This window comes from Chelonoidis abingdonii, chromosome 7 (genome assembly GCF_003597395.2).
Source record: "Chelonoidis abingdonii isolate Lonesome George chromosome 7, CheloAbing_2.0, whole genome shotgun sequence".
In the NCBI taxonomy this organism is placed as follows: domain Eukaryota; kingdom Metazoa; phylum Chordata; order Testudines; family Testudinidae; genus Chelonoidis; species Chelonoidis abingdonii.
The window spans coordinates 26,576,812-26,588,240 of record NC_133775.1 but is presented as its reverse complement, the minus strand read 5'-3'; the positions used below and the strand labels follow the sequence as shown (position 1 = coordinate 26,588,240).

Here is an 11,429-nt window from a genome sequence, read left to right as displayed (position 1 = left end):
GGAAATGACAAAAGAGCCCCAACTGCAAAACTATTAGATGATCCTTTTAAATGATGCATGAAAAACAGAATACACACATACTGATGCTGATACACTAGTCTGATTTTACAGGGCTGGAAATTGCAATAAAAATTGTTTTACATGGTACACTGAGGAAAGGTGAGATAAAAGCCCTGAAAATGCTTCATTGCAACTCAGCAGCTATTTGGTTTCATTTTTCCCCCCAAGAGGTTCTGATTTACCTCAAAAGACCTTTGAAGGTCAGTTATATCTTGTTTTTCCATTTTTTTAAGCATCTCTATATGCTACTTGTGGGACGTAATACACTTTACGTGTGTTTTTACCATTGTCATTCTTAAAACGAGGTTGGACTGCGGTAGCTATATGTGTTTATAAAATATGCTTTAACAGGATGAATACATTCCAACAGCAAAATATCAGGTGACATAAAGAGGCCTTCCCATACTCCTATCTCATCACCTGCTGTTGTCTTCTGGTGGAGAGAACTGGTGGCCTGCTACATGCCTCTGCTTTCTCTTGGCAGAGGGGCAACTGGATAGTAGGCTTGTTCACATTGGACTTGCATCAATGGGTAATAAAAACTCCTCCCCAAATAGTTGTGTGCTCACAGAAAAAATAATAATAAAGAATTGAATCATCGGTCAGGCAAGAGGGCTAAATAAAATCCTGAATCCTAGTCTTTTCTAAAGCATTTTTATGTAGCACTATTTTCTAGAAATGCATATTTTGTAAGAGTTGGCCACTAGAGGGCAAACTGGACCGAATCATTTAACAAAAAGAAAATAAATGCTTGCCCAATAACATGCATGGCTCAATTTTAATTATGGTTTATTGTATAGAAAGTAGCCCTTCCCCTCGACTGTACCTGCAGGGAACCATATACCAGCCATGCCAACTCTTTCTGGAACAGTCAGAACCTTGACTACTCTTTGTATTGCTACCATTGCATTTGATGTTACATCTCATCAAGAATCTAATCCAAACTCTGTTCTCAAGTATTCAAGTGCAAATCTGAAGTAATTGCTGATGTCAATAGAGATACAGCAGTGTTTAACCAGTCTAAGCAAGAAGAAAAGTAGGTCCCTTGTGTCTCTACATCACCTCTTATCATGGACTTTAAGGCCAAAGGGACTATGATGATTATCTAGGCTGACCTCGTGCACATCACAAGCCACAGAACCTTACCCATCCACTCCTGCAATAGGCCCACAACCTCTTGCTGAGTTACTGAAGACCCAAACCTGGATGAAGAAAGTGATTGAAAGTGATTACAGACATTTATTTTTCCCATTAATAAAAGTTTTACAATCTTTTTTTTTTTTGAAATGTTAACAGCATTTTGAAAACCAGATACCATAAAACAACTACAGTAATTTTCACTTCCTCATAGGTGTCACTAGTGAATCCAATTTAACTCTGGTTATAAATCAATCCTCTATTCTTTATAATGGCTGCACTGAGAAATATGAACATATAGGTGAATATTAATTTTCACATATGTGCTCGTAGCTATAAAATTTTGGTATGAAAACTACTTTATGATATAGCATAGGCACAGGAACTAGGGGTGCGGGCAGTGCTGCAGCACCCCCAGGCTCCACGTTGCCGGCCCCATGCACCCAGAGTCCCAGCTCCAGGCCCCGTGCGCCTAGGGTCCCAGCTGCCTCAGCTCTGAGGAGGTAGGAGTGGATAAAGGTAAGGGGATGGCTTTCAGTATCCCCACTATTAAAAAGGTTCCAGTGTCACTGCTATATAGTATAACATATAGCATAACAAACTTAAAAGAATAAAAGTAAAGAACATATTGAATGCACAGCAACTAGCACCAGCAGCAAGCAACTCGCATGAACTACTAGGAGGAAGGTATCAGAGGAGCAGCCTTGTTAGTCTGGATCTGCAAAAGCAGAAAAGAGTCCTGTGGCACCTTATAGACTAACAGACGTATTGGAGCATGAGCTTTTGTGGGTGCATACCCACTTCGTCGGATGCATATGGAGGAAGGCAACTTCTTAAAAGATTTATGCAAATAATTCTTTTAGTGGAAAGAGCTGTCTCTGATTGGAAGGTTAGGAGAAGAGTAAGAATGTGGAATGTTCAATAAAAGGGATACCACCTTGAAAGCTGGAGAATCTATTCTTCCTTTGATGCATGCAAAAATACCATTAATCTTATGTAGGCAATAACAAGATATCGAACCGTTCGGCCAAATTCACCACTGTCATAAGCAAGTGCAACTCCACTCAAGTCAATGGAGTTGCATCTGCTCAGGGCAGCAACAGATTTGACTTCTGATGTCAGGATTTTTAAAAGGTTAACACATAAAATATCCAGCATCACAGGTAAACATAAGGTTAGAGCTCTTCCTTTGGCTTTTCAAAAGGGAAATTGTCAAGGTAGCTTTCTGCTAAACGTATAAGCTGCCTCACGGCGGAAAGTAACAGGATGTCAACATCGCATGAAAGATCCAACTCGGAGCAGTAGTTTTTAACAGGTACAATTTGAGCAAGAGGGATTCCAAGTTTCTCTGCAGTTATCCGCCTCTGTAGAAAGGGCACAACATGGATTATATTAAAGAGCTCCCCGACTATTTTTCAATCTTTCTGTTCCTTGAGGAAGCTAAGCAAAAGCTTCAAGAATTTTCACAGATACTGTTTGGTGAGATTAAAAGTGGAAGATATTTTAGTTCTTTAAACTTTCTTATATTGAAGGCATAACTACTTTCACATCATACCCATCCTGCCACTGAAGTAGCAACTACATTTTGGCCTGGTCTACGCTACAGGTTTATATCGATTTTAGCAGAGTTAAACCAATTTAACGCTGCACCCGTCCACACAACGAGGCCCTTTATATCGATATAAAGGGCTCTTTAAACCAGTTTCTGTACTCCTCCCCGACGAGAGGAGTAGCGCTGAAATTGGTATTACGATATCAGATTAGGAATAGTGTGGCCGCAAATCGATGGTATTGGCCTCCAGGCAGTATCACACAGTGCAGCACTGTGACCGCTCTGGACAGCAATCTGAACTCGGATGCACTGGCCTGGTAAATAGGAAAAGCCCCGCAAACTTTTGAATTTCATTTCCTGTTTGGCCAGCGTGGAGAGCTCACCAGCACAGGTGACCACGCAGAGCTCATCAGCACAGGTAACAATGCAGTCTCCTGAGAATCAAAAAAGAGCTCCAGCATGGACCGCACGGGAGGTACTGGATCTGATCGCTATATGGGGAGAGGATTCTGTGCTAACAGAACTCCGTTCCAAAAGACAAATGAAAAAAACATTTGAAAAAATTTCCAAGGCTATGATGGAGAAAGGCCACACCAGGGACTCAGTGCAGTGCAGAGTGAAAGTTAAGGAGCTCAGACAAGCCTACCAGAAAACCAAAGAAGCAAACGGAAGGTCCGGGGCAGGGCCGAAAACATGCCACTTCTACGCTGAGCTGCATGCAATTCTAGGGGGTCCGCCACCACTACCCCACCCTGTCCGTGGATTCCGAGGTGGGGGTGGTAATCTCAGCCATGGCTGAGGATTCTGCGGACGGGGAAGATGAGGAGGAGGAAGAGGAGGACGAGCTTGCAGAGAGCACACAGCACTCCATTCTCCCAACAGCCAGGAGCTTTTTCTCACCCAGACGGAATTACCCTCCCAGCCCTCCCAAGCCACTAGCCCAGACAATGAAGCCATGGAAGCGACCTCTGGTGAGTGTACCTTTGTAAATATAAAACATGGTTTAAAAGCAAGCGTTTTTTAATGATTGATTTGCCCTGAGGACTTGGGATGCATTCGCGGCCAGTACAGTTATTGGAAAAGTTTGTTAACATGTCTGGGGATGGAGCGGAAATCCTCCAGGGACATCTCCATGAAGCTCTCCTGGAGGTACTCCAAAAGCCTTTGCAGAAGGTTTCTGGGCAAGGCAGCCTTATTCCGTCCACCATGGTAGGACACTTGACCACGCCATGCATGTAGCAAGTAATCTGGTATCATTGCATGACAAAGCCTAGCTGCGTATGGTCCCGGTGATTGCTGGCATTCAAGCAACATCCGTTCTTTATCTCGCTGTGTTATCCTCAGGAGAGTGATATCGTTCATGGTAACCTGGTTGAAATTCAGGAATTTAATTAAGGGGACAGAGATGGCCATTCCTACTGGGCTGTTTGCCTGTTGCTTAAAAGAAATCCTTCCTTGCAGGTAGCCAAGCGGGGGGAAGGGGGGGGGGGTATGGCGCTGAGCTTTTTCGCATTTGGCTAGCAGGGATCTTCCCTGATACCAGCCATGCGTGGGGGGGAAGGGGTGATTAGCAGTGATCTTCCATGATACCAGCCATGGGTGGGGGGGGAGGGGTAAAGGTTCATCCCAGAGAATGGATGGGGGGTGGTTTCTGCTGCTGCATGTTAACAGGAAAGAAGCAGCACTGAACGGGCTTTGCTTGGTATTTGGGAAAGGAGGGCACTGTGTTATATGAAGGCTGCAGAAGCCGAAAGACAATGGCTTACCATGGCCACATGCAAGCTGAATTCTGCTGCCCGGACCTGCGTCTGTGAGATCTCTAACACCAGAGCCGCAGGCACTCAATATTAAGATGCAAAATGCGACCTTGTAGTGAAATCACATGTGCTATGTAAGTGTGAATAGTGTTGTTCACTGTGAAAGAGTATAACCATTGTTCTGTAAAATGTATCTTTTTAAATACTTCTCTCCCTTTTTTACCTCCCTCATGCAGCTGCAAATTTTTCAAGCCTCCCTACTCCATCCCGAAGGCTATCTCAGATAAGGCGGCGGAAAAAAAAGACGAGAGACGAAATGTTCTCGGAAATCATGGAAGTAACCCGCAATGAAAGAGCTCATCTGAATGAGTGGAAGGACGTGGTATCAAATTACAGGAAAGATGCCAGTGAACGTGAGGACAGGAGGGACAACGAGAGGAAGAGGAAGAGATGAGAGAGGTGGCGGCAGGAAGATCAGAGGTGTAGGCAGGAAGATGCGTGGCAGGATGCAACTGGGGCTGCTGCGTGATCAAACTGACATCCTCCGACGTCTGGTGGAGCTTCAGGAACAGCAGCAGGGTCACAGAGTGCCGCTGCAGCCCCTGTGTAACCACACCTCTCACTCACCATGTTCCATATCTTCCTCACCCAGACGTGTAAGAACGCGTGGGGAAGGCTTCGTGCACCTGCCCACTCCACCCCCGTGGACAGCCCAACCAAAAGGCTGTCATTACTTTGAAATTTTTTTTAGTGGCCTTTTCCTTCCCTCCTATCCTCCTCCCCAAACCACACCCGGGATACCTTGTCAGTTCTCTCCCTCTTTTTATAATCTTTTAATAAAGAATACATGATTTTTTAAAGAATACATGATTTTAAACGATAGTGACTTTATTTCCTTAAGCAAGCTGTAATCGAAGGGGGAGGGTGGGTTGCTTACAGGGAATGAGTCAATCAAGGGGGGGGGGGGGTCATCAAGGGGAACAAACACAACAGTCACACCGTACCCTGGCCCGTGATGAAACTCGTTTTCAAGCTTCTCTGATGCGCACCACTTCCGTGGTGTGCTCTTCTAATCGCCCTGGTGTCTGGCTGCGCGTAATCAGCGGCCAGGTGATTTGCCTCAGCCTCCCACCCCGCCATAAAGGTCTCCCCCTTACTCTCACAGAGATTGTGGAGCACACAGCAAGCAGCAATAACAATGGGGACATTGGTTTGGCTGAGGTCTGAGCGAGTCAGTAATGTGCGCCAGCGCGCCTTTAAACGGCCAAATGCACATTCTACCACCATTCTGCACTTGCTCAGCCTGTAGTTGAACAGCTCCTGACTACTGTCCAGGCTGCCTGTGTATGGCTTCATGAGCCATGGCATCAAGGGGTAGGCTGGGTCCCCAGGATAACTACAGGCATTTCAACATCCCCAACTGTTATTTTCTGGTCTGGGAAGTAATTCCCTTGCTGCAGCCGTTTAAACAGAGTAGTGTTCCTGAAGACGCGAGCGTCATGAACCCTTCCTGGCCATCCCACGTGGATGTTGGTGAAATGTCCTTGTGATCCACCAGTGCTTGCAGCACCATTGAAAAGTACCCCTTGCGGTTTACGTACTGGTGCCCTGGTGCTCCGGTGCCAAGATAGGGATATGGGTTCCATCTATCGCCCCCCCACAGTTAGGGAATCCCATTGCAGCAAAGCCATCCACTATGACCTGCACGTTTCCCAGAGTCACAACCTTTCGTAGCAGCAGCTTAAATGATTGCTTTGGCTACTTGCATCACAGCAGCCCCCACAGTAGATTTTCCCACTCCAAATTGATTCCCGACTGACCGGTAGCTGTCTGGCGTTGCAAGCTTCCAGAGGGCTATTGCCACTCGCTTCTCAACTGTGAGGGCTGCTCTCATCTTGGTATTATGGCGTTTCAGGGCAGGGGAAAGCAAGTCACAAAGTTCCATGAAAGTGCCCTTAACAATAATGTGCATGGTGTTTACAATGTTCATGACTGCTGCATTGAGGTAAGCAGGCTCCATGCTTGCCATGCTATGGCATCTGCACAGGTAACCCAGGAAAAAAGGCGTGAAACGGTTGTCTGCCGTTGCTTTCACGGAGAGAGGGAGGGAGGGAGAAGGGGGCCTGACGACATGTACCCAGAGCCACCTGCAACAATGTTTTTTGCCCCATCAGTCACTGGGATCTCAACCCAGAATTCCAAGGGGCGGGGGAGACTGCGGGAACTATGGGATAGCTACAGGATAGCTACCCACAGTGCAATGCTCCGGAAATCGATGCTAGCCTCGGTAGATGGACACACACCGCCGAATTAATGTGCTTACTGTGGCCGCGTGCACTCGACTTTATACAATCTGTTTTACAAAACCGGTTTATGTAAAATCAGAATAATCCCGTAGTGTAGACGTACCCTTTGATGCAGCTACAGTTAAAGGCCATATTCACTTTATTTTATTCATCTTTAGCAAATTCACTGATAGAAACTGACTGCGTAAACTGAGGCCAAAATCCTCTATTTAATCTCAGAGGTGATATCTAGAACACAGGGCTATTTTTCCTTCATAATGATCTAGAGCAGAGGTTCTCAAACTGTGGTCCATGGACCACAAGTGGTCTGTAAGCTCCATTCAGGTGGTCCACAGATAGTTCCCTCTAAGGTGCGTGCCTTGGCGGCTGCACACAACAAAATGAAGGGCCACACACCTAATTACTGAAGCTGCACAGGAGGGAATAGGGGGCTTCGCTTGGGGGAAATAGAGGATAGGTGGGAGGTGGCAATGGGGTAAGAAGAGGGGGTGGATGGAATTTGGGCTGTGTAGGGCTGCAGTGGCCAGAGAAAGGGGCGACTTTCCCCAGCTTCAGGGCTGCAGCTGCCAGGAAGAGACAGCCCTCCTTCCCAGCCTCAGCTCTGTGGCTGCTGTGGTGGGGGAGATACCCCCACCTTCTCGGCCCTAGCTTGGGGGCTGCTGCAGTGGAGGAGAAAGGGAGAGACCCTCCTCCTTCCCAGCACCAGCTAGGGGGCTGCGACAGTGGGGGAGAGAGGGCACATCCATCATATTAGAATGGTCAGACTACTGACATTAAAATATGCATTGTGTGCTTTTATTTGTAGAACAAAAAAATGTAAATTAAGGGGTTTTTTTTATATAGCACTTTTTCCCAAAGCGCTTTACAATAGTTAGCTAACAGTACAAAAAACATCTGGAAAGATCATTAAGTGGTCCACTGAGACCCTCAGCGATTTTCAAGTGATCCACAAAAAAATAAGTTTGAGAGCCACTGATCTAGAGAGAACACCCCTAAGGATTCATCTCTGGTATAATTCCACTAAAATTGATATTTGGCCTCTATAGATACAGGGAGATGCATTCTCTATACCAATCCAGCTCCTTTGTACTGGATTTTGGTCAGAGCTAGGCAGTTCAGATTCTGATGAGAATAGCTCTTCGCTGGTATAAAACTGACACAAGCCAGCTTCTCCAGAACCACGCTCCCGCACACATCCTGACCCAGTGTGGTGTGAAATGCAGGAGTATGGGGCGTATCTCAGAGGCAGGGAGGGACCAGGGCAGAGCTCTGCCTTGCTGTGGTGAACCCCTAGACAATGGTTCACACTGAGGCCAGCCCACAGAGTCAGGGAGGTGCACTCAGCTCTCTGACAGCCCTTCCCCCATAGAAAGCAATCATATCTCCTAAGCCAAGCGTTCTCAAACTTCATTGCATCACAACCCCCTTCTGACAACAAAAATTACTACACACCCCAGGAGCGGTGACCGAAGCCTGAGCCTGCCCAAGCCCCACTGCCCTGGGTGGGAAGGCAAAGCTGAATCCCCAGGGCTTCAGACCAAGGCACAGAGCCTGCAGCCTGAGCCCCACTGTCCAGGACTAAAGCCCTTGGGCTTGAACCCTGGGGCCCAGCAAATCTAGCGCTACCCCAATAACTCCGTTAAAACGGAGTTGTGACTCACGTTGGGGTCTGGACCCAGAGTTTGAGAACTTCTGTCCTAAGCTAAGGATTCCCCAGGTGGGGAAGTCTTCAAATGGCATAGAGTTGGCTATTCCTCTTGGCAATGCCTGACTGGGAGATGGCCACTTGGGCCACATTCCTCAAAGGTATTTAGGCACCTAACTCCCATTGAAATCAGTGAAGTTATGTGTCTAAATACCTATGAGAATTGCTGATGGCTGAATCAGCCCCAGGCCACCCTCAGTACGGGGGAAGTGCAAACCACCACCAGCCTCTGATTTTCCACAACTTTCCACCTTGTGCTAGCATTTATGACTGTGTAAAGAGAGTGCAGAGTAGGTGTAAAATTTTACCAAAGCAGAATGACAGCATTTTACAAGCAATTTGCGCAGGAGTGAATATCTACGCAAGATAGAAGCCAACAGAACAGGGCCCCCTTCCACTTCCTTCCTCCCCTGAAGTGTCTCCAATGCCAGGATGGAGAGGCTAGTTGGTGCAGAAACTCTGTCTTCCCCCGCCCCCCCTGCCCCCCCAGTTTTACAGCTATTCACACCAGGGGAAATTTGCAGCTGGTCAGTTATGGCCAGACTCCAGCTCCTTTATATGAAGTGGGGTTCGGCAAAAGAATCAGGCCCTTAATTTTTCATGAGGTTTCTGGTATCTCTGGCTTTGTCTACACTACTGTGGTAAGTTGACCTACACTACACAACTCCAGCTACATTATTTATGGAGTCGACATATCTTAGGTCGAGTTACTGTGGGGTCTACACCACGAGGCGTCAATGGGAGAAAATCTCCCATCAACTTATCTTACTCTTCAACTGGAAAGCGATCTGCTGTTGATTTGGCAGGTCTTTACTAGACGCGCTAAATGGACCACTGGTGGATCGATCTCAGAGCATCAATCCCAGCTGTAGTGTAGACCTGCCCTCCATCTTTTGCTATTATACAGTTTTATTCTTCAGAGGTAACCAAAACCTGAAGTATTAAATTTAGTTATATTTTCAGCTTGTGCCTACAAGACCAGAATGAGAATGTATGTAGGAATGTGTGGGGGATGCAAGTATTGCAGAAGTAAAATATCGCAATACCTTGATTTGTTCAAGGCAACTGAGTTAATATGTAGCACCACAGTCAACAATATCATACTTTACCTGTTTCTCAACAGCTTTGCTATTGTACACACACTTGACATCTTCAAGAGTAGAGCAAATTTCATCCACTTTAGTTAGCAAAACCAGTTGTGGGATCCCTGTACCAAAAAAATGAGTAAGATTTTACACCTAATTTCCCATCAGTTCTTCATTGCAGCTGCTTCTGCTTACATAAGGTGAAAGTGTTTTGGTTTTGCACAACAACATTAAAAATAAAGATTATTAAACTAATATTAATTGAACAGTTATTGGACAGCACCCCAATTGTCTTGATGAGAAGATGCTTTTTAAGCAAAATGATTATTATTCCCCCAGTACAGTTGACAACACACCTAATGACTCACTCACCTTATTGGGAAGATTGCCAGGGCTGAGATTCAGTGCAACGAATTCAATTACTCCAAACAAGGGGCACAGAAAACGTGACATACCTAGCTGAGTTCAATAGCACAACTGGGGCCTGCTTTTACCCCCATAGGTTATGTCTTTGTCTATTCCCTCCTATGGAAGTGACTCATATCATGTAGGGAGAAAATCAGGCCCTAGGTGTTGTGTCCAAACACAATCACAAGAGCTAACGGTGTAAACTGGCATTTGCAAGCATAAGACTCCCATTCTTCAGTTCTCTTCACTTTTTGTTGCATCCCATCTCCACGGCAGCTGCTAAATGAAACAATGTTACCTCTACTCCTTTTTTAGAAGGTTTTATTGCCTTGGATTATATGTATTTTTAAAGTTATTAATGAAATCAAAGTGAATATTTCCTGGTAAGATGTATTCCTAGAAGCCTTTACTCCTGGGGGAATTCACTGCCACTACATGCACGCATATTCATGTTCCAGCACATATTTTAAAAAAATATATATTTTTCCAGAAAACAGTTTCTACTGAAAAGTTACTGCAGTTCCACCTTTTGCACAACAGAAGGTGCTGTGGAGCTAGAACACAGCAGCCACTCCTGGCCAGCACCAGCTTTGACAGGGAAAAGAAGGAGCCTGCCTTCTTCACAGTGCCTGTTGGGTAACATCAGGAGACAGGGGCTATGGGAGACAGACTGGGGTTCATAAGGGCTATTGAGGGAGGACACACTGGGGCAGGGGGAGTGGTGAAGAGCCACATGGGGATAGAGGCATGGGTGTCTGAGTGGGGATGGAGGGACACATAGAGACAGAGAAAGATATGCCTGACTGAATGGGGGAGGCGAGGCGTCAGCCAGGGTCTGCTCCCTAACAATCCCTTCCTGTCCTCCTCCCTCCCCAAAAAAACCTTTTCCATACTTTTCCCACCCATACCCAAAAATACTTCAAGTTCATATCCAGGCTCCTTCCCAGCAATCACTTCCCTCTCTGTCAGCTCCTCTGTTACCCCTGACTTCCCAAAGCCTTTGCACTGCTTCTGAGGGGTGTGGGAAATATGGTTCTGTACTATAGTTTAAATGAATTATTACTCAGAGTTCTGTATTAATATGCCTAGTAAGGAATCTATTTGTCAAAAAACATTTCCTGAATCTTCTTTGTCGTCTGTATTATTACAGACACACTTACTGACAGGTATTTTGAAATAAAATTGTCATAAATAGATAAGAAAAGTTAATAGCACAGAAGTACTTTATATCTCTTTGACTATAAAGGGTTAACAAGTTCAGTAAGCCTGGCTGTCACCTGACCAGAGAACTAATCAGGAGACAGGATACTTTCAAATCTTGAGGGAGGGAAGTTTCTGTGTGTGCTGTTAGTTTTTGGTTGTTGTTCACTCTGGGGGCTCAGAGGGACCAGACGTGCAACCAGGTTTCTCTCCAATCTC

The 11,429-nt window shown here is 45.8% G+C and overlaps 1 protein-coding gene across 1 annotated transcript in view; it reads right to left on the bottom strand.

Moving 5' to 3' along the window:
* Nucleotides 1–2,372: 2,372 nt before the first annotated feature.
* The window catches only part of IFI44L (interferon induced protein 44 like), a 20,480-nt gene continuing 11,423 nt past the window's right edge, over nt 2,373–11,429 (bottom strand). The window contains 2 exon segments of the mRNA XM_075068268.1: nt 2,373–2,561; nt 9,627–9,724. Of these exon segments, the coding sequence (XP_074924369.1) occupies nt 2,373–2,561; nt 9,627–9,724 (287 nt within the window).